The sequence below is a fragment of the Cucurbita pepo genome, chromosome 20, assembly GCF_057944985.1.
Source record: "Cucurbita pepo subsp. pepo isolate OVF chromosome 20, ASM5794498v1, whole genome shotgun sequence".
NCBI lineage: Eukaryota > Viridiplantae > Streptophyta > Magnoliopsida > Cucurbitales > Cucurbitaceae > Cucurbita > Cucurbita pepo.
The window spans coordinates 11,071,728-11,095,637 of record NC_141817.1 but is presented as its reverse complement, the minus strand read 5'-3'; the positions used below and the strand labels follow the sequence as shown (position 1 = coordinate 11,095,637).

General features: G+C 37.2%; 3 protein-coding genes, 1 long non-coding RNA gene and 1 other non-coding gene across 5 annotated transcripts; 3 read left to right on the top strand and 2 right to left on the bottom strand.

The window, feature by feature from the left end:
- Window positions 1-545: 545 nt before the first annotated feature.
- On the top strand, window positions 546-6,940 carry LOC111783451 (uncharacterized). The gene is made up of 3 exons (XR_002813377.2): window positions 546-796; window positions 6,463-6,587; window positions 6,683-6,940. It is a non-coding gene; the product is annotated as an uncharacterized LOC111783451 (long non-coding RNA).
- On the top strand, window positions 2,178-2,317 carry LOC147786554 (small nucleolar RNA Z247). The gene has a single exon (XR_015414748.1). It is a non-coding gene; the product is annotated as a small nucleolar RNA Z247 (small nucleolar RNA).
- A 1,608-nt stretch (window positions 6,941-8,548) lies between the features above and the next one.
- On the top strand, window positions 8,549-11,439 carry LOC111783576 (NAD(P)-binding Rossmann-fold superfamily protein). Its single transcript, XM_023664503.2, has 6 exons — window positions 8,549-8,734; window positions 8,888-9,060; window positions 9,156-9,341; window positions 9,609-9,771; window positions 10,084-10,270; window positions 11,102-11,439. Exons 1-6 carry the CDS (start codon window positions 8,608-8,610, stop codon window positions 11,244-11,246), a joined length of 981 nt encoding a protein of 326 aa, XP_023520271.2. The 5' UTR covers window positions 8,549-8,607; the 3' UTR covers window positions 11,247-11,439.
- A 2,758-nt stretch (window positions 11,440-14,197) lies between these two features.
- Window positions 14,198-15,067, bottom strand: LOC111783383 (protein LIGHT-DEPENDENT SHORT HYPOCOTYLS 5). Its single transcript, XM_023664311.2, has one exon. It carries the CDS (start codon window positions 15,039-15,041, stop codon window positions 14,373-14,375), a length of 669 nt encoding a protein of 222 aa, XP_023520079.2. The 5' UTR covers window positions 15,042-15,067; the 3' UTR covers window positions 14,198-14,372.
- Window positions 15,068-18,553: 3,486 nt separating this feature from the next.
- On the bottom strand, window positions 18,554-21,568 carry LOC111783537 (uncharacterized). Its single transcript, XM_023664464.2, has 6 exons — window positions 21,504-21,568; window positions 21,113-21,396; window positions 20,931-21,021; window positions 20,428-20,554; window positions 19,583-19,756; window positions 18,554-19,235 (listed from the first exon to the last, which is right to left on the bottom strand). Exons 2-6 carry the CDS (start codon window positions 21,394-21,396, stop codon window positions 19,072-19,074), a joined length of 840 nt encoding a protein of 279 aa, XP_023520232.2. The 5' UTR covers window positions 21,504-21,568; the 3' UTR covers window positions 18,554-19,071.
- Window positions 21,569-23,910: the final 2,342 nt, after the last annotated feature.

Here is a 23,910-nt window from a genome sequence, read left to right as displayed (position 1 = left end):
GGCTACCTAGTGATTTATATCCCTCATTGCACACTCTCTATCTGTATTTGTCTACGTCCAATCAAATATGTCTTTACTCTCTCTTCACTCATCAATAGCTTAATCAGGTCCATCATTGCAGCGAGCATGGACATAAGCCAGCATTGCTCATTTAGTCAATAATGAATTGATACACAAGGAAACATAGCCGAGGGCCGTGCAGCTGACTCAAGTCGTAATGAACAAGAAGGTATGATATCGTACAAATCGTGAACTCGTTCTATGAACCTTTATTAATTTTGAACTTCGCTCATGAAGGAACCAGATCGTTGATAGGCTAACCCTTGTTTATGAACCCGTTACCTTGAAAGAAAAATGAGCTTTGCTCTTATGAGCGCTCGACCCTCTCCAGTAGCTTACGAGAAGGGAGGTCAACATGCAATATATATATATATATATATATATATATATATATATATATATATATGTATATAGATATATAGTGATTGACCCGTTTAAAACGAAAAGGGCGGGACCCAACACCAGACCCGCTGGGCTTTTAGGGTAGGCCTTTAGCGTTCTCCGGTTTCCCTCTGCTCAGATTTCCCGCTGTTCTAGCTTTTCTCCTTTCGCATTACTTCCCTCTCCACTTTAATGGCTTCCGGTTCCGGAGATAGATCGTCGCTCGATCCAGCCAGCTCCGACGACTCGGAGAAGCCTCCAACTGAGGCTATAAAGATCCCCACAGTCGAAGAGATTCGCGGCCAAGATATTTGGAACAACTGTGCAGTTCGCAGTGTTGTTAGTGGAGTCATGGGTAGGTCAGCCAGTTTCTTTCTATTTCTTGTTCTGTTTCCTTTAAATACAATTTTCTTGTTCCTTTTTGTAAATTCTTCCCCGCGTTCTTACTCATATACTCTGCTCTAGCTTCTCTCGCCATCGGCCAAACATATCTTCGTTGTTTTGATCGAATACAACAGTGATCGTGATCTATCTTAGTTTTAGAATGAGAGGGTTGATGATGAAATTCACACATTGGCATGGATTTATAATCGAACAATACTCCCTCTCCATTGGTGTGAGGCCTAATTAGTTAGGGAGTATATATAAAACGTGTTAAAACGTGGTAAACATTAGATCATACTTTCTATCTCAATTCTATTTTTATTTCTCATTCTTAACACAAAACCATGCGAGGAAAAAACACAACATATGTTTATACACTCACAAATCTTTCTCAGGTAAACATTGCTACTCTACTATGTAGAGGTTGTGTATGCTGCCTTGATCATTTTTGAGTTATTATTGTTAAACCTAAAATAGATCATAACTGTATATACTAAAATAATCTAAGATTTACTAGTTGTTACCAAATCATCTATGATTTGAAGGGTTTGTTACCAAATCATCTATGATTTGAAGGGTTTGTTACCAAATCATCTATGATTTGAAGGGTTTGTTACCAAATCATCTATGATTTGTTACCAAATCATCTATGATTTGAAGGGTTTGTTACCAAATCATCTATGATTTGAAGGGTTTGTTACCAAATCTATGATTTGAAGGGTAATCTTCATTATACACATCTATAAATACATGAGGTCGTGACCCATATAGGTCAGTGTGTCATTCAATCTAACATGGTATCAGAGAAAAGGTTTATTTTTTAAATGTCTACCATGTCGTCTTCCTCCTCTCCATCCACCATCTCCAACACCGTCTCAACTACCATGGCGACTTTTGGCCCAATCCCTCTACACCATGTTGTCACAATTCGTCTAACCAAAAACAACTTCATCATATGGCGTGCCTAGCTCCTCCCCTACCTACGGAGTACGAAGCTTATGGGCTACCTCGATGGCACCAATGTTGCACCTGGCAAGCTGGTCCCTTCCTCAACTGCTGCTGGTGCTGAGCTGGTCTCTAATCCAGCCTATAATCAGTGGTATGATCAGGATCAACAAGTCCTTAGCGGCCTTCTCTCCTCCATGTCTGAGGAGATTCTTCATGATGTGGTTGTCGCTACTACGTCCAAGGAGGCGTGGGATACCCTGCAGTGGATGTTTTCATCGTCAACTCATGCTCGCACTACTCAGATTCGTGTTGAGCTCGCCACGTCCAAGAAATGAGATCAATCTGCTGCAAATTATTTTTGCAAGATCAAAGGGCTAGCCACCGAGCTGAACGCCGCCGGCTCTGCCTTGCAGGATGATGATGTGATCGCGTATCTTCTCGCTGGTCTTGGCCCAGACTATGATCCCTTCGTCACCTCAATGACTACCAAGAGTGAAGCCCTCATGCTTGATGATGTGTTTGCACATTTAATGACGTATGAAGCTCGCCAACTACAACACCAGGTTGAACTTCAGTTAAATCCGGGATCTTCGGCCAATTATATTGGTCGTGCTGAACTTCAGTTAAATCTTGGATCTTCTACCAATTATGCTAGTCGTGGTGGTCAGCAGAAGAATCGTGGGCGTAGGGATCGTGGTCGTGGTCGTTCTCAAGGTTATGCACCCTCTCGTCCTGCTGGTGATCGTCGTGGCCCTTCTGCTCGTCCTTCCTGCCAGATCTGCGGCAAAGTGGGGCATACTGCTATACGCTGCTGGCATAGGATGGATGAGTCCTATCAAGATGGACCTTCTTCTGCTCCTCCTACGGCACTGGCGACTACTTCCTCTTACAAGATTGACCCAAATTGGTACAGCGACACAGGCGCTACGGACCATATCACCAGTGACCTGGATCGTCTCGCTGTGCGTGAACGTTATCATGGAGGTGAACAAGTTCAAGTCGGCAATGGAGCAGGTTTGCGTGTTTTGCATACTGGTCATTCTCTAATTAATACTGCTACTCGTCCTCTTGCGTTGCGTAATATTTTGCATGTGCCTGAAATTTCTAAACATCTTCTTTCCGTTCATAAATTTTCTCGTGATAATGACATATTTTTTGAATTCCATCCTTGGCATTTTTCTATAAAGGATCGACAGTCGAGGAAAAGTCTCCTAAATGGGAGGTGTGAATCTGGTCTTTATCCTATTAAGTCATCCGATGTCGATAATCTCAAGCACGCCTTGGTGAGTAGATCTACTACTCACGCCCAATGGCATGCACGTCTTGGACATCCTTCATCTCAAGTAGTAAAATCCATTTTGCGTCTAAATAATATTTCGTGTGCTAGTGAGTCATCTTTGTCCGTTTGTAATGCGTGTCAGTTAGCAAAGAGTCATCATTTACTATATACTAGTTCTTCCCATAGGTCTTCGTCACCTTTGGAACTTATTTTTTCGGATGTTTGGGGCCCTGCACCTCCATCTGTTGGGGGTTTTAAATATTATATTAGTTTCATTGATGATTTCAGTAAATTTTCGTGGATCTATTTGATGCATGATCGTACAGAAGCTCCTCGTATATTTTTGCAATTCCAAGCTCATGTTGAGCGTCTCCTAGATACTAAAATCAAGTGGGTCCAATCTTATTGGGGTGGGGAATATCAGAAAATTCATAACACATTTTTTCGTTCCCTTGGAATTGGTCATCGTGTTTCGTGCCCTCACACACATCAACAAAATGGGTCTGCTGAACGCAAGCACCGTCATATTGTTGAAACTGGCCTAGCCCTTCTAGCTCATGCTCATGTACCTATTAAATTTTGGGACGACGCGTTTCTTACAGCCACATATCTCATCAATCGTCTTCCTACTCGTGTCATCGATAAAAAAATGCCCCTTAGAGCTTCTTTTTCATACCCCACCAAATTACTCCTTATTAAAAAATTTTGGGTGTGCTTGTTGGCCTCATCTTCGTCCTTATAACAAACAAAAGCTCTCTTTTCGATCAAAGGAATGTGTCTTTCTAGGCTACAGTTCTTCACATAAAGGGTATAAGTGTCTTGACACCGATTCTGGTCGTGTCTATATGTCTAGAGATGTCATATTTGATGAAAATGTTTTTCCATTCAAGAGAGCCCCACCTAATTCTTCCCCAACCATGCAGTCGACGCATAATGCCCCTGATTTGTGCACCTTGCATTTGGGTAATAGCAGTACTAATTTGGAGAATGATCACATGCATATGCCTGGGCCTACTAACTCTTTGGATGCAGAAAATTTGGTGTCTACATCAGCTTCGGAATTGCCGCAACAATCCTCCGCTTCGCTGCCATGCAAATCAGCGTTGGTTGTTTCGCCAATGATTGAGGCCTCGGCTCCTCCGCCAGCAGATGATATTGCACAATGCCCGGTCGAATCCTCGGCCGCTGGTCAACCAACTGCTGTAGCATCGGTTGCTCCCCTCGCAACGGCTGATACGGCCGTCCCCTCAAATGTGGATCCTGCACCTACTACTCATCCGTATGGTACTCGATTGAAACACAATATCAAGAAACCCAAGGTGCGTACAGATGGAACAGTAACATATCTTGTAGCTCGGTCTTCTGCCTCTGAACCTACTTCACATATTACTGCTATGGAGCATCCCCTCTGGTGTCAGGCAATGAATGATGAATTTCAGGCACTTCAAAAAAATAAGACATGGCACTTAGTTCCTCCTCGTGCTGGTCTTAACATTATTGATTGCAAATGGGTTTTCAAACTCAAGCAAAAGCCAGATGGCTCTATTGATCGCTACAAAGCACGCCTGGTTGCTAAACGTTTTAAACAGCAGTATGGCATTGATTATGATGATACCTTTAGTCTAGTTGTTAAGCCCACTACCATTCGACTCTTATTATCTCTTGCTATTTCTCGTGGTTGGGCTATTCGGCAGATTGATATTCAAAATGCTTTTCTTCATGGCTTGCTTAATGAAGATGTTTATATGAAGCAACCCCCTGGATTTGTGGATTCTCAACACCCTGGTTATCTCTGCAAGCTGGATAAGTCGCTTTATGGCCTTAAACAAGCTCCGCGTGCCTGGTTTTCTCGCCTTAGCTCCAAACTATTACAGCTGGATTTTACACCTTCAAAGGCTGATGTCTCTCTTTTCATTTTTAACAAAACGGGCATTCAGATGTATATCCTCATCTACGTTGATGACATTATTATCATCAGCTCATCTTCTACGGCTACTAAGAAACTTCTTACACAACTTCAGGATGATTTTGCCTTCAAGGATCTTGGTATTTTGAGTTATTTTCTTGGGATTGAGGTCCGCCATACTTCCAGTGGACTTATTCTGACACAACATAAATACATTCGAGATTTATTAGCCAGAACCAATATGCTCACCTCCAAAGGTGTGCCCACACCTATGCTTCCCAGTGAGAAGTTGTTATTGAATGGTGGTGAAAAGCTCTCACCTGAGGATACTACTCGCTATCAAAGTGTCGTTGGTGCTCTCCAATATTTGTCTCTGACACGTCCTGATATATATCCTTTTGTGTCAACAGAGTGTGTCAGTTCATGTCCTCTCCGACTTCTATACATTGGGCGGCAGTCAAACGAATTCTCCGTTATCTACATGACACTATTGATATGGGTTTGTGTCTTACAAAGTCCAGCACTGATTTGTTGAGTGCCTTTTCAGATGCTGATTGGGCTGGGAATCCTGATGATCGTCGAAGCACTGGAGGCTATGTGATCTTCTTTGGTGGCAATCTTATCTCTTGGAGTTCGAGGAAACAATCGACAGTTTCTCGTTCTAGTACGGAAGCTGAATATAAGGCGGTTGCTGATGCCACTGCCGAATTAATTTGGATCCAAGTCCTCTTGCGTGAGCTCGGGATCTCGCAAGCGCGAGCGCCTAGCCTATGGTGTGACAACATTGGTGCCACCTACCTATCCGCCAATCCAATCTTTCATCTACGGACGAAGCATGTTGAGGTTGATTATCACTTCGTTCGTGAACGAGTATCGACTCGTCAGCTTGATGTTCGACTCATATCTTCCAAGGATCAACTCGCCGATATCATGACAAAGCCACTGCCAGCTCCTTCTTTTAGCTATTTTAGGCGCAATCTGAACTTAGTAGTACATCGTCCAGATTGAGGGGGGTGTTAAACCTAAAATAGATCATAACTGTATATACTAAAATAATCTAAGATTTACGAGTTGTTACCAAATCTATGATGGGAAGGGTTTGTTACCAAATCTATGATGGGAAGGGTTTGTTACCAAATCTATGATTGGAAGGGTTTGTTATCAAATCATAGATTTGGAATGTAATCTTCATTATACACATCTATAAATACATGAGGTCGTGACCCATATAAGTCATTGTGCCATTCAATCTAACAATTATTACATTACTTTTTTTCTTTGACTATGAATTTAGGAATTTCGGACCTCTAAAATGATGTGATATTGTCCATTTTAGGCATAAGCTCTCGTGTCTTTGTTTAGGCTTCTCCAAAAGGCCTCAACCAATGGAGATGTAACTCATGATTATCCTCTAAATTAGCCAATGTGAGACTCCCTCTCAACATACGAGATCTTTACCTATACCTATAGACCATTGGTCACGTTTGTTCTGAAATATTTGCAGGTGTGGGCTTGGATTATTCCTGGGTTATTTTTGGGTGCATTGGACAATCCATTCATGCAAGACGAGATGGCACGGCGTAGTTGGGGTTCTGAAAAGCGTTTGCAGCAGAATGTGTTGTAGAAAAGGTATCGATTTCGTGTCTTGTGCACATGATCGTTTTTTCCCCTCTCATTCCGGGCCTGTGATTTTATGGCATCTAATTCTTCATCCATCTGTATAGGCTCGAGATAAACATGATATAACCAATAGAGCAGTCGCTGGTTGTGTAACTGGCGGTTCAATATCAGCTAAAGGTAGGCCTTCTCACCCTTGTATCCAAATATTTACCTTATGCGTCAATCAAATGTGAGATCACACATCAGTTGAAGAGAAGAACGAAACATTCTTTATAAGGGTGTAGAAATCTCCTCCTAGCAAAAGCGTTTTAAAAACTTTGAGAGAAAACCCAAAATGAAAAGCCCAATAGAGACAATATATGCTAGCGGTGGGCTTCGATTGTTACAAATAGTATCAGAGCTAGATACCAGGCGGCTAGATACCAGGCGGTGTGCCAGAGAACACTGCATCCTAAGGGAGATGGATTGATAAGGGTCTATTGGTATGATTTGGTTATAAATAGAAGAGGTTATTTTGGTAAGTCAAATCCTTAATGGGTTAACCTCAAAGAAGTGATCGAGAGTAAACACCCAACAAAAGGAGCTGGCTAACAAAAATTTACATGGAGTGACATATGCAGCAAAGATTATAGGGTGAAAAGTAAGGAATATCATCTTTATTGATGTGAGATATTTTGAAGAAACCAAAAGTAGAGATATGAGAGCTTTATCTTCAAAGTGGACAATATCATACCATTATGGATGTCTGTGGTTCTTAACATAGTATCAGAGTCATACCCTTAACTTAGTCATATCTATAGAATCCTCAAGTATCGAATAAAGGGTGTGTTTTGTTTGAGGGCTCCAGAAAAGGAGTCGAGCCGCTGTTTGAGGGTTCTATAGGTGGCTTCAGAGGAGACTCTATAGTGTACTTTGTTTGAATATGGGTGGCCTCAGGCGAGACTCTATGGTGTATTTTGTTTGAGGGGAAGGGAGGATTGTTGAAGATTATTGGGAGATTAGTTCAACGCTGGCTTAATTAACATTATGTTGTCTGAATTTCAGATGGCCCAAAGGCAGGTTGTGCTGGTTGTGCGTACTAATTAATATAAAGTTCTATTATTAATTATTGGTGTACTAATTAATTTATACTCGTTTAATTCTTTGTTGTAATTAAATAAAATTGTTTAATTAAGCATTGTACTTTTATTTAACGTTTAATGTAATTTTTATTTAAATTAATCAATTAATTAATATAACACTAAACATCAATTTGTTCGCTTATATTTTATTAATTATTTAAAATATTCATCACTAAAAGTTGTAAAACATACCTATATTATACAATATATATATATATATATATAATTAATTAAAAGTATTTAATAAATATTAAATTATTTTATATTTTATATGTAACTATTTAATTTTTAGTTTTTATCCACAATTTTTTTTAATAAACAAATATATTTAATATGTTCGAATATGTACGTTAATTCTCCTAGATAGATATTTAATATTCGTCATACGAATATTATTTTTTAAATAAACAAACTTTATGGGTTACCGAGTAAATGGCACGTGGGCTAAAAGTATTTTAAAATATTTGTCAAATTAAGATTCCAAAAGAATATATGCTTTAAATTTTTAAATTTTAAAAAATGAATATTATATCTTTTAATAAAATTTTTCATCGGATCACTTATTATTATTATTTTTTAAATAAAATGTGGTTTAGAATCGAACCAAATCGAAGCTAGTGAGCATATAATGTCCGAAGTAATTCCAGTAAATAAACTAAAAAAAAATAAAATTTTAAAATAAGATATAAATTTTATAAATTAACAAATTTATAATTAAAAAAAAGACAAAAAAGGGAAAATCCTTGAAGTGGGTCCCACTGTGTGGAATTTTGTTTGTATGGTCACCATTGATTACCCGAGCTGAGTAAATCATATATCCGTCCTTCCCGAAATCACTCTCTCTTCAAATCAACTGTGACGACAAGAAGTGAAGTGAAGGGCAACGCCAAATTCTTTTCAATCCAGAGATGTCGTCGACCACCGAGAAACCCGAACTCGTCTGCGTCACCGGCGGCAGTGGCTGTATTGGATCCTGGCTCGTTCACCTCCTCCTCCTCCGCGGCTACTCCGTTCACGCCACCGTCCAAAATCTCAGTAACACTCCCATTTTCATCCCTTTCTTTCTCCGCCTTTCTGTTCATTTTCTTCAATATTTGCGGTTAAAACTTCCGGTTGCTGCTTATCATTTGTATCTGATTTCCGCATGTTAACGAAAGGATGGTTTGGATGTTTGATCGAAAAATGCAGAGGATGAGAACGAAACGAAGCATCTGGAGGCTTTAGAAGGAGCGGATGCTCGTCTTCGTCTCTTCCAAATTGACCTCCTCGATTATGACTCCATTGCCGCCGCCGTCTCTGGTTGCTCCGGCGTCTTCCACGTTGCGTCTCCCTGCATTGTTGACCCTGTAGAAGATCCTGAGGTGCGATATTATCTCACGAGCACTAGAAATGCAAGTTCTATTTTATGCTTTGAGGTCATAGTTTGTAGAAAATTACACTCGGATTATATGTGTAGAGGGATTTACTGGATCCAGCTATCAAAGGAACCATCAATGTCCTGACGGCGGCTAAGGAGGCTGGGGTACAACGCGTAGTGGTAACTTCTTCTATTTCCTCCATGATTCCGAACCCGAACTGGCCAGAGAATGTTGTAATAAATGAAGAATGCTGGACAGATATTGATTACTGCAAGCAAAAGGGGGTGAGTGCTTTACATGCTTTGAATCTTTACTCCGGCTTGAAAACTAACGATCTGAAGCTCGTATTGATAGTGCATGTTCACTTTTCCCCCAATCAATCTGAAGCTCGTAGTTTCATGACATTTTCTATGAATTTCTTGAATCTATTTGTCAACCAAAGTCCACGAGACGGAGTTCGCTGGTGATTGCTTAATAGTTGGGATTTGAAAATGTAGCCAGATTTTCCAATTTCCCTTCTATATTTGGATTTTTTTTTCATCTTCTTGCAGCTGTGGTATTCAGTTTCGAAAACTCTAGCAGAAAAGGCTACTTGGGATTTTGCCAAGGAGAAAGGATTGGATGTGGTGGTGATTAATCCAGGCACAGTGATGGGCCCTGTGTTTCCTCCCAGAATTAATGCTAGCATGCAAATGCTTTTAAAACTTCTCAAGGGTAATTTCTCTCTTGATTTATAGAATACTCTCTTCAAATTGCAGACTTGCAGTTCAATTTCGACTTTAACAAATTGCAGCTAAAAATTCCAGTATATGAAGAAATTGATTTGCAGCAGGGTAGTTGTTGAACAGTTTAGTTGGAAATAAACTCACAATTTTCTTTCTCATCCAACTTTAAAATCACTCTTAGCTTGTTTGATGGCTTCCTAAATCTGTGTGTATCTTGAAGGTTTCCGTTTTCCATCGAGAAAAATCATATAACAATTCGTCAATTGTGAAGTTTCTCACTGGCTTTTCTGTTCTTCGGCAGGGTGCAATGAGACATTTGAGGACGTCTTTATCGGAGTTGTGCATTTTAAAGATGTTGCATTAGCACATATTTTGGTGTATGAAAACAAAGCAGCAACAGGAAGACACTTTTGTGCTGAGGCCATAGCTGGTTACTCGGACTATGCTGCCAAGGTTGCTGAACTCTTCCCTCAGTATGAGGTGCCCAGGTAAGGGAATTCATGTGATCTTATCCACAACTACTTAATTAGTGAAAAGTGTCTGCCAAGTACTGTTACGATCGCATAACAACACACACTCGATCTAGATGAACACAAAGAACAGGACAGAGAAAATGCAAACTAGAATATTCGTTAGAAGGTTTATATTGATGACTTCAAGTATGTAATTAATAGAGAATACAGAATGCAGAGAAAATGAAAGCGAAAACTAGTAGAGCTCTTTTGGCTGACTTTTAGCCCTTTCGATTGGGCAGCAAGGGGAATGCATGCTATTTCCATTTCTTCCCATCCTACCCAACCCAGCTATGTTGTCTCGTAAATAACAAGGTCAGTTGATTGTTGTTCATGACAAGGCAAGGAAATTCCTCCTTTGCCCATACTTTGTTCTCGAACTATTACCTGTAGAATGAAGTCCCGTAGTCTTGGATATGTGGATACTCATTCTAAACCGCCTAGATCTCGTATTTCCCACGAGATAGTGTTCCTTACTTATAAACTCGTAATCTTCCGACTACTCCTTTCAACAATCCTCAACCACTATTTTTATTTTTTTTTTATCATATACATAATCTGGCCTCTTGCTGCTATGCTCTTCATAAGTTCTCTTTCATCGGATCAGTTACTAGATTAACTTGGATTGGAGACGTTTTTGTATTAGTTCTCCAATCTGGGCACCCTGTTTCTTGAAAGGAAAGGAAGTTCAGTTTGATTTTCTAAAGGAAGACAGATCTTAATTTGGTTCTTGACCTATAATCTAAAAAAGTTTCTGAGATCTTCATAGCTCTCTCAACTTTCTAAGGCGTCGTACCCTTATTTCAGGTCGATAAAAGATACACAACCTGGTTTGGTGAGAACAAAAGATGGAGGTAAGAAGTTGATGAAGCTGGGGCTGGAATTCATCCCAATGGAACAAATCCTCAAGGACGCCGTTGAGGATCTTAAAAAGAACGGATATATTTCCTGAATATGATCATCATATGCCATCTGTAAGTTCTCTTTTCAGTCACCTAGTCGAGTCCTATCGGTGTGACGAAGGAGACCGACCTTATATAAAAGTGTCTGAATGTCGTTGTTAACCGAAATGTCAAGGTTTGATTATGTCAGCCTTCTATGCCCCAGATTTCACTTAAAAATAAAATGAAGTGGTTTAGTTTCAAGATTTTATTATCAGATCCTAAGTTATTTATACAGGTAATTGCAGTTTAATTAGTTAGGATCATATATATATCTTATCGACGAGGAAATAACGTTATGTATGATCGAATAAATATGTTATGATAAACTTAATTGCATCAATATTTTTGTTTGAAAAATTGTCTTGATCATACTAGTAAGCTAATTGAGGACAACACGTAATGTTGGAGATTTGATCCTTTGACCTTTTAGACCAATGGTATATGTCTAAACCATTTTGATTATTTTTAGATTGACTTTTTATGAAATTAAATTTAATATAATTTATTTATTATAGTTTAAATATAAATTAAATATCATTTTTGTACTTTAGATTTCATTATATTTTAATTTATTTATTTTAAATTTAATTTTCTTTTAAAGGAAAAAATAACAATAAAAATTTCATAAACTAAAATTAGATATCAGAAAATTAAAAAACTAAAATAAAAGAATCAAGAGTCCTTGAGAGATAATCCATACATGATTAGCATGGGATGAGATCAGAAATTAGTACATTCCTACTTACACCCGCAGGCAATAAAAACCCATATCTTAGAAACCGAGGGTCCTACATCTATTGGAGGAAGGAAAGAGTGCCCGCGAGGACGCTGGGCCCTGAAAGGGGTGAATTGTAATGTCCTCACATTGGTTGGGGAGGAGAACAAAACATCATTTATAAGAGTGTGAAAACCTTCCCCTAGCCAACGCGTTTTAAAGCCTTGAAGGTAGCCCGAAAGGGAAAGCCCAAAGAGAACAATATCTGCTAGCGGTGGATCTGGGCCGTTACAAATACAAGCATTTTTAAATCATTCATATGGATACATTTAAGATATATATATATATATATATATATATATATATATATATATATATATATATATATATATATATATATATATATATATTCATTTATTTATCTTCGATAGCAATTGGATAAGAAAATCTTTAAAAACCCATTGAACAGAGAAAGACAAAGATTATGTCTCTACCCAATAACACTGCACACCCCTTCAGCAAAAGTAGGGCAGACAGGCAGACCTATTTAAAGATGAGCGACCACCACTACCCACCAAACACCACCGTACCCACCGCCGTGAGCGCCGCCACAAATGTCGTCGAATCAATAGAAAAGATGGTAGAGATGGATAAAGTGATGGCCCCAAAATGCATGGTGGACAATACATAAACGGTTAGATTCAGTACTTACTCTTTCAACCGTCCTTTTTGTTACATAAAAAAATGATGTTCTTCAGTGTTCATCAACAAAGGTATATTAATTAATTCATGTGGGTAAACCAAAAGCAAATATTCTTTGCAAGTAAAACAAGTGCTGTAGAAAGACAAGACTAGTGAGTAGTGAGTAGTGAGTAGTGAGTACTCATACCCATCATCCAAGTGAAGGCCCTCTAGGGTGACATCACATCTAATGCCAATAAATGTCCACCAAACCTCTCTCACATTGTTTTCCTTTTGAATTTCTAATCACATCCGTGTGTTTTCCGCCCCCGACCCACCTCGACTCACCGCTTGTTCGCTTGCTATCATATAACTGATAGTCATATTGTGATGGGTATCATTCGTATCGTCTTGAAGGTCGACTAAGACCAAGGATGAGTTTGAAAAAGATTGTTAGTGTATTATTTATGCACAATCTCCTTATAACCCTAACAAGGGTATATGGTAATGGTTTATGTTAGTGGGACACTTTGGGTCATCCAGTCATATAAACGCTCGTAACTTACATTTCTCGTTGCTTACTTTTTCGAATAATTATGACTTTGAAAAGTTACTTAATAACTGAAGTATGTGTTAAAGTAGTACCACATTGGGTAACTAAGAGTAAGTTCATGGGTTTATAAGTAAGAAACACTATCTCGATTGGTACGAGACCTTTTGGCAAAATCGAGCTTATGCTCAAAGTAGACAATAATATCATACCATTATGGAGGGTCGTGATTTCTAACATGGTAGCAGAGCCATGGTCTTAACTTAGCCACGCCAATAGAATCCTTAAATCTCAAATAAAGAAATTCCAAGTCTTATGGAGGGTCTTAACATAATTTTGTGTAACCGCCCAAACCCACTACTAGCAGATATTGTCTACTTTAACCCGTTACGTATAGCCGTCAGCCTCACAGTGAGAGATTTACATATCTTCAGTGACCCATTAGGGTTTAAACAAAATTCATTTAAAGGGTAACGCAAAAATCCAAACTTTTGATCGAAAAAGCTCTCTCTCTCTCTCTCTACATCAAAACCCGACCCAGTTCTTCGTTCATCGAAAGAAAGTGCAAAAACAAATATACATATATATATATATGTTGACATCCATGAATAAAGACAGGGACAGAGAAGAACGATGATGAAAAGATGTTTTCCACGAGAAACTTAGAACACTAAAATACCAAATCATATCATTTCGCTGGAATCCATTTTTAAATTAATAAAATTTGAATTTTCAAGATGGCTTTGACTGTAACGGGATGGCCACTACCTCTTCCCCCATTTTATATATATATATATACACACACACGTTTGGCGACATGTCGTTTTCACTCTTGGCTTGGGTCGTGGTTTACTTAAATAGTAAAGACAAACTCAAATAATAATAATAATAATAATAATGTTGTGCTCGAAATTGTAAATGTGTGTAATATTTGGGGTCAAAGTTGAGATTCAAGAAAATAAAAGGGGCACCTGAAACTGCAAAACTTGTCAGAGTATATAAACAAGATAATATATAAAAAGAGATAAATTTATTTGAAAATAATAATAGGGTTTTTGAGTGATTAAGGATCGATATATTATATTATATCATTAATTAAAACTCATAATCACAATTAGAGGAGATTATGATGACGATGATGAGATACTATTTGAAGGAAAATATTATTAAAAAAATGAGCAGAAGAGACTATACGGCGGTGGAAGCGGCGGTTGTCGACGGCGGAGGAGCACCACTTGGATCAGATGTTTCCGGCTGATGATCCTCACCGGCCAAAACAACATGGGTCTCTGGAGGCACCGACAGAATAGGAGCGGTGGGAGCAAGGGCGGAGGCGGCGTGTCGTTTCCGCTTTTTTTTCTCGTAGGGAATCCCTCTGGCTTTGGCTTGAGCTTCCCGAACCTCACGGAGAAAAATCCTGACGGCGCGTGCGGCAAATGGGTTTGATTCGGGGCGGCCGCCGTTCTCCTCGTAGGCGGCTCTGAGGCGGCCGATCAAGGCGTCGAGGCTGCCCCAGGCTTGCTTGAGCGGGCAGGGGCAAGGGGCAGGTGGGTTCGGGTGGCCGAAATAAGGGCAGCCCGAGGCATGTACCTTAGTCTTCCCGAACTGGTCCAAATACTTCAAGAATTCAATGACGTGAGCGCCACTGCAACGCGCTAAACCCAGTGGCGGCTTGTGGTTCTTCAAATACTGCAAGAACGTGTTCCAATCCCTTCGCTTCTGAGATTCATACCGGCTCGCCGGAGCCGGAGCCGGAGTAGTCGCAGCAGCCGAGGCTCCGGCGGATGATCCCTCCGACGACCCACCACCGGGTTTAGACACCGGATCCATGAGGCTTTGTGTTTTGGGGAAAATCATGGAAATTTTTAGAGAGAAGAGATGGGAAAAATGAAAATATATATTTTTTAATAATAAAAATAATAATAATTCACGGGAAAGGTCGAGTGTGTTATTTTTGTGGTGGAATTATTTATTTTTATTTATTGAAAAAGAAAAGGAATTATTATTCTTATTATTATTATTATTTAGTTGAACAAAATTGGGGGTTGGAATGGGAGAAAGGAGAGCGTTTTGGTGATGGGACGTTAAAAGCTTAGATGAATGAATTCAGAGAGAGAGAGAGAAAGCGTCAAAATTTTAATAAATTTATTAGGGGAAGATTTTGTACACAGATTCTCCTCTATATAATATAAAATTAACGTGACAGTGATATATATAAATGGTAATAATAGTTAATAATATTAGAAAAAATAAAAATAATTAAAATAATTAATATTTTATTTCTTAAATACTCTTATCGTTAATAAAAATATCTGTAAAATTTTAAAAATAATATTAACACACTTAATCTTTTTTAAGAAAATAAAAAAAAATTATTACTTTTAATATATGAACGGAAAACAATTTTTCTACCTCATGGGTAATCTTCAAATTTAATATTATTTTTGAAATTTTATTTTCAAAAATTTTGAAAAATTTAAAGTATTTTTGAAATTGTAATAAAAGTTTAAAGAATATTTATTAATGAATATTTTAAAATTTTAAAGATATTTTTTTAATATTTTTCGAAATAACGAATATTTCTTTAAATGAAGTATTAATCTAGTCATTGTAATTATCATACGATTCGTCATTGATATTAATGATTTACAAATTTTTAATAATTTAGTTTGTATCGTTTGATTAAAAAAAAATAGTGAAATGAAGAGATGAAGTTGTAAGGCGACGCGCTAACAGGATGTGAGATGTCCACGCGCTTTTCGCATAACTTCACGCCCGACACATTCCAGCCCTCCACGCCAACTGGACTGCGTGTATTTAACGCACCAAGATTGAGTAGTGGTAGTGCTTCGAATCTCATTGATGTTACGTCAAATTTCTTATTTATTTCTTTTTTTTTTTTACAATAAAATCTCTAATTTCTTCTTATAAAATTAAATATTAGAAACTTGTGAAATTTGTTGATAGATAAAATATTAAATTTACAATTTATTATTTTATTATTATAATTTATTGTAAAAAGATAAATGTATCTAACTACGTGAGTGATGCCCATATTGATACAACTACAAGTTTGAGCTCGGATTGGGTCAAATAAGCCTTAAGCATATTGAACCTGAACTCGATCTAACCTACTCGACCCCTAGAAAATTAAACTCAATCCAATTCGGTAATCTATTTAACCTAACCCAACCTGAACTACAAATTTGATCTCGGATTGGGTCAATTTGGGCATTTATGTGCAAATAAGCATTACAATTAATACAAGGATTTAAATTATAAATAATTTTTTGAAAATGGGTGGGAATTTAAATATATTACGATAAAACATCTAATATGTTAAATCAATTTTGAGTCTTGATTAGTGAGCTCCTGAGCACCCCTCGTCTCAACCAGCACCATCATGGACTTAAATATATTCTGTAAGCAACCTATTTGTAGGCTCTCATTGCATCTTTTGCGTAGCAGGTGACCATGAACTATCACTAGGATCTAAGCATGTCGTTCTTGTTGTGCACAGTCTTAAGTAATTATTTAGTCTTTGCAGCGGTAGCTGGTGTCTAGAGTTGAGGTGCTACCTCAAGATCACTCTCACAAGCAAGTGGGGATAACATGGTGAGTGTCTGCTCGTCATCCATGGAGGGTAGCTGGCGAACCCATCCCACAGGTATGGGGTCGCCAAAGTTCGGGGGCGTTACCCCTTGTATGTACCAACTCTGTCGGTTACCTACATGGTCAATGTTCTCTCACAGTTCAGATCCTCCACGCAGGGTAGTCTAGCTAAACTCTCTCACTCAGGTCATACAAACCCTAACCAGCCTCACGCTTAGCTCAACAGTACCAAATTGGAGTGGAAAGAAAAGTGGAAGCTCCACAGACGCCGCATAGACTGCTATTGGCGTACAAGGTACCTTCAATTCTTTCAAGGTAGCCGTGGTGGTCATCGAGGTCTCTAGGGTGATTTGGCGGTCTTGATGAATTTCAACAACTCCAAGTTACTTGATTTCGATTCTCGAATCTGGATCTGTTAGGAGCATGGGGTCTCACCTTCTGATCATCTCTCACGATTCCGTAACACTCATTTTCTGGAGGCATTATGTCCTAGGTCGTATACTAGCCAAACTAACTCACGCACACTAGTCTTAGGTCATTTCTACGGCTAGTCCTCTACAGGGAGAATCAAACATTCAATCGCCTAGAGCTAATGTATAATCAACTATGCAAGTAATCAAACATATGCTCAACGAGGCGATATCATCCATCAAGCACCCAGAGCACAAATACACAAAATCTCGCCCTCCAATCAAGCATGATAATGTATAAGCAATATAAAACGATAAAATTCAACTTGCGAGGTTCAATTAACCATACCCAGATACCATAGCAAATACTCGTGCAATTGTCCAATACTCCTAGGTACAAATCATACCAAACTAGCCATCGAGTCGGTTTTACTAGCATGAATGCAGATCCAACTAGTCCCTGCAAGTATTACTTTCTAAAAGTCTATGTGATTACTTACAAGTCTACCCCATGCCATCCAGAGTGCAATTATTGGCGGAAAAAGTCTCCAAAAATCCCAGAAAACTCAGAGGAATCTAATTCACACAAAAATAAGATTAATACTAAAATCGAGACGAAAAACTAACCAACCTGCATCAAACGGGCGAGAAGTAGGGAATCCATGTGCTTTCATGGAACCACACTCAAAGAACCACGCGTGGGCAGCTCAGTCAGCGCGCGGGTAGATCTCGGCTACAAGCCAGCTTGATGAATGCAATTTACATTCGGATTGTGTGGGGTGTGACATGAGCTCGACTTCTATGGACATTATGCATCATCTAATGTGACACAAACCTTGAATCATATGTTGAAGTAAACTAGAAGAAAATTAAATGAAATCAATAATTGATCAAAAGAGTGCGTACAACAAAAATAGAAGGTGGTTGAAAGCAGTGATGAGCTTCAAATGTGTTGGTACTACACATTTCCTTTGACCTATTTATTACTCCCCCACCCACCCTTCATGTCCATTTTCCCCCCTAAGAGTGAAAAGATCTATTTCCTTGTGATGCAGACTTGAAAGCAATTAAAGCAAACCGTTGCAGACCCGAGTCTTAGTTCCATGGGCCTCGAGGACACGAGGGTGGGGGATCAAGAATTCGTGTGACACCCGAGTAAAGAAACAGGTACATAAATGAACCGAGACCATATTTGAATGAGAGGGATCATGATGATAGGATAGCTAAGAAAAACTTAAAAGAATTGAAAGTCACTTTCTACACAGAAACTCCATGGTTAAGCATGTTTTAGTTGCAGCAATTCTATGTCTGATGACCTCCTTGCATTTTCTTGAGATGCATGTGTTGGTTATGGGGATAGTCTTCTCTCTTAAGAAGCAAAGAGTAGGTAATCTGACTATGTCAGAGTGGATAGATGCAGGGGAATATTGGGGCACACATGGGTCGTTACAATTAGGGTTGCGGTTGGAGAGAATAAGAAGTTTGATTTTGTGTGGATACAGTGGCACACAGGTGTAGAATAACCAGACTATGTCGCAATGGATACAGAAGAATACTGGAACACGTGGGTCGTTACAATTTTGTGTGGATACTGCGACATGCAGGTACAGATAATAATCTGTTTATGTCAGTCGCTGTGGATATACGAGAATACTGGAGCACGCACGAGTCGTTACCATTAGGGTTTCGATTGCATGGCCAAATAATTATGGTACTTCAATTATGTGTGTAAATATACCATTCATTCTTGTATTTACCATTTTTAAAGTCTCAAATTGATTTTCTCCCACACAGCTCTGAAATTAATTTCTCATATTCAATCCATTGCGGGTCTCAATCCTGGTCCAGTAACCGGCCCATTGAGTTCAGTTGGGCTTTTCCATTCCTTGTTGGCCCAATAGGTTAGAGTTGGGCTCAAAACCTTGACGAAGCCCAGGTGTTGGCATCCACTTGTACTCAATCATTCTACGAAGGGCTGTTGAGTTGAACCGGCCCAGCCCATTTCCTCCTACTGTTCTCTCTCCATCTTCTGCTTCACAAATAAAATACTCAACAATTAATAAATAAATAAACTTAACATAATAAAAATACTTTAACAGACATTGAGTTACATATTTTAATATATTTTTAATACTTTTAGCTATTATTTTTCATAACATTTTATATTATGTGTTAAATTCTATCTTGATTATATTATTTAACCATATAATAGTTCGATTTCGAGTAGGTTTCAACTATTTGGTGGTATATAAGTATTAAATTGACGAAAATGAAACCTAAAACAAGTCTAGAAGGTTTAAAATGACACGGTCGGATCAAATCGGAACAATCTTAAAAGTCGGGTACTAAAATAGTGGAACCGAAATGAAAAATTACCTTGGTTTGGTCGGGGAGAGACAACGTTGCTCAACTCAGATGCATGAAGCTCCGGCGGCGGCATTTGGAAAGCGTTGTTATCCCACGCATTGGCTTCACTCTGTTGCTGCTGCTGCTGCTTCATTTGGAGCTCCCTCAGCCTGTTCACTTCAGCTTTGTTCTCTTCGATTTCAGCTGCAATAATTATTCAAATTAAAAAAAAAAAAAACGAGTCAAATTATAAGTTTAGTCCTTGAACTTTTATAAATTTGTAGCTATTTCCGTGTCTGGATTTTACAAAATTTCTAATAGGTCTCTGAATTTTTCATTTTTTCGATTCTATGGTCACTATAAACTTTGAATTTTGTGTTTAGTAAGTTCAAAAATGAAACCGTCCAAGCCCACCACTAGTAGATAGTGTCCGTTTTGGCCCGTTACGTTTCGCTGTCAGCCTCACAGTTTAAAATGTGTTTGCTATGGAGAGGTTTCCACACCTTTATAAATAATGTTTTTGTTCCCCTCTCCAATCGATGTGGATCTCACAATTCACCCCTTCGGAGTCTAGCATCCTCGTTGACACATTGCTCGATGCCTAGTTCTGATACCACTTGTAACAGTCCAAGCCCACCGCTAATAGACATTGTCCGCTTTGACCCGTTACGTATCAAACATGTATGCTAGGGAGAGATTCTCACACCCTAATAAAGAATGTTTTCGTTTTCCGCTCCAACTAATGCTCATAGAAAATTTTAGAAAATGTGACCTAATAGACCCAAAATTGAAATTTCAGAAACTTACTACAGATTTTCAAAATTTAGGGACTAAACTTGTAATTTAACGATGTATTATAAATATTAAAACGTCACCGTCTCGTATCAGCTTGTTCCTCGAGCAATTCAAAATCTTCTGATTCAACCTCTTTTGTTCCATTTGCAACGCATGCTGCTGGTTCCTAAACAGCTCGACTTGAGGAGATAGAACTGCTATATGTGCCTGTATTCAATACATTTTTATCGATATTTCTATAAAAACATGTGTTCGAAAAGATTTTTAAAGAAATTTATACGTCCGCTCTCAAATTACTAATTTTTCATAATAAAAACAAGTAAAACGCACTTGACTAATTTTCTTCCAAAAGCGCTAAAATAATAAGTGTTTTACTTAAAAGCTCAAATTCATAAAATACTTACTATTAAGTTTAAATACATTCTCGAGATTGGATTTGTTCATGCATCTTGCTTTGATTCAATCTTTTATCATAACAAATTAAGACTCGAAACTGTAAGATTGATTCATATAAAGCATAGAACGATGAAATTGATATCGAAATCTTGGTATCGATATCGATATCGATATCGAGTTTGAATACCTCGAGAGCTTTGAGCTTCCTTTCCATATCAGCTACATATTGAACTTTTTTAAGCCTAGATTTTTGAGCCGAGACTCGATTCGACATTATTCTACAACAAAAAAAAAAAAAAAAAAAATTCAAACCCTAAATTAAAAAACACCAAATTAAAACGAAGATTTATAGGTTTTAGGGTTCATCACCGTTTGAGTTTCCTTGGATCCATATTAGGGTCAATATTACGCCCGGAATTTCTGCCGTCGCCGCCGCCGGAGCTCATCTCTCCGCCACCAATCTTGCTTAAAGGAGGCAACCCATCACTCGGCCATCCATCCGCCGCCCTCCCCCCGCTGCTGCCTTCCTCGTCTCCGTGGCCCATCACGAAAGATCTCCGCCATACCGAGACCGAATGGGTCGATAAACGACGGTCATCGGAGCCGAGTTCATTGCATGGATGAGGGTTTTGATGCAAATTATAATCACCCATCTGAAACAAATGGAAGAAGAAGAAGACATTATGAGAGAAGAAGAAGGAAGAAGAATTTGATTTTTGGTTGCAATAATTAAAGAAATGAGTGTGGGGTTTGTTCGTACTTATCTTAATCCCCACAGAAACAGAGAGAAAAAGTTTAAATTTTGAACAAAAATGGAGTTTATCTGGCCTGCATTTATACACGGAAAAAACACTAAACTTTACCATATATTCTTTATGCTAATAATTTTCATCATTTCTTTTTATTTTTCATTAATTATCATTTATATATATATATATATATATATACACGCGCGCTTCAAATTAAATATATTTTTCTATCATTTTTGACATATAAACTATTCCGATACAACACGACGTTTTAATTTAAGGATAATAACTAAAAGCACGTAAATATTTTTTTAAAATGTCGTATTTAAAAAAAAAAGTTTAAATACTTATTAACACAATGAATTTATGTAATTTAATCTAAAATTTAATAATAAAGTTCTCTATTTAAAAATTTTAAATTAAAAAACTCGGAATTTTAAAAAATAAAATAAAATAGTAATTATACGTACTATACTCATCTACACAACAACTTCAAAAGATGGAACTTTTATCAGTTTTGAACTATGTTCAAATTGGCGGTTATTTGTTGTGTTTTTTTAGTTTAATATTTACTAAAGTTGAAATTGTGTAACGAAATAATACTGATGTTTGGTTGACTGTAGTAGCCCAAGACCACAATTAGCAGATATTACCTAATTTGTCTCGTTATGTATCGTCGTCAGTTTCACAGTTTTTAAAACGTGTCTACTAGGGAGACATTTACGTACTCGGAATCTCACGATCACTTACTAGAATAGTCGTTGTTGGTATTTTTTTTTAGTTAACGATTGCTGGAGTCGGAATCGAGACTTCAATTTTTAAAATGGTAATTGATGTCTTATCTACAGTAAGTCGGGCTCGAGTTTATAAATTGAAAATCGGAGAAACGAATCTGTACGGTATACAATTGTGGTGTGTTATTGGGATGATAAGAATAAGAAAGCTGTCAAATTTTGTGTTTATGCACATGAATGGAGTTTAATTTGGTTTTGGAGGAATTTTCAAACCCAAAAATCAAAATTGGTATTATAATCATTACAGTTGCGCCCCATGCACAAGCCTATGGGGCTTTATTTCTCTTTTATCTCTAACAACTTTCTTTTTTTATTTTTTTATTTTTATTTTTATTTTTTATATCTTATTATTATTATTTTTCTAATTTTGTGTATAATATTCGCATTTTTCTAAAAATTTATTTTGATATAATTTTAATTTTTAATTTAATAAAACTCTAAATTTTATATTTTGTGTCGGATAAATCAATAAAATAGGAGACAAAATTATAATTTAATATTTACTTAATTAAAAAAAAAAAAAACTCATAAATTTTGTCCTTTATTTAAAAAAGACTCGTATTCTTTTTTCCACGTAATTACAATATTATTATTTGACTTTTCATAAATATTTTTGTGAGATCTCACATCCATTAGAGAGGGAAAGAGAACATTTCTGGTAAAAGTGTGGAAACCTCTTCCTATCAGACACGTTTTAAAATATTGAGGCTAACAGTGATACGAACTAAAACAGACTAGGAGGATTTTATAATTAATTTTTTATTAATTTCATTTATTAAAAAATATTTATTAGAGTTTAATTAGTGCAATGAATTGAACTACGTTAATTGACATTAATGAAGGTAGAAAATAATATAAAAGATTATTCCATAATTTTATTATGAAAGATAATGAAATTTCAATATGAATAATGTTCATAATATTCTTAAAAATAAAAAATAAAAAAAATAAAACCTAAAATAATAAATTTTAATTTTGTTATAAAAACAAGTGCTCCTCAAAATTCTGAATCTTAGAACAGAATTTTTTTAATGGCATAGGTTGGAAGATATTTAATGCTCATAAATTTTTTAACTCCAAATTTGGAAGAAAATCAATGATTTTAATTGACTTTTTAGTCCACATTGTTTGAATTTGACATTTTAATCCTTTCTTTAAAAATCAATTATAATAAATACGTACCTATCGTTTATTTAATCTCTCGCCTCACTGAGATATATCCACATGGGATAGAGAATCTCCGTTTAGATAAGAAACGTGGTCAGAGACGAGAATTATATTCTCCGTCTTTGACTTCGCTCCTGATCCTGTCTAAATCTCGTCTTCTCCTGCCCTATTTTAATTGGCAGGAATTTCTAAAAATAATAGAAATTTTATAGACATGAACAGCTTTCTTGTGTTCTTCGCTTCTAGACGTCTCTACGTAAATTTATTTTCTATGATTTTTTTTCACATTAATTAATTTCTTATATTTGACATTTTCCATTAATAAATTATACATTAATGAAAAAATTTCATTGAGAGCACTAAAACCTATACTAATTTCTTGATTAGTACCTATAAAATTATACATTAATTTCTTGATTTTTTTTAATTTTACATTAATTATAAAATAACGAAATGG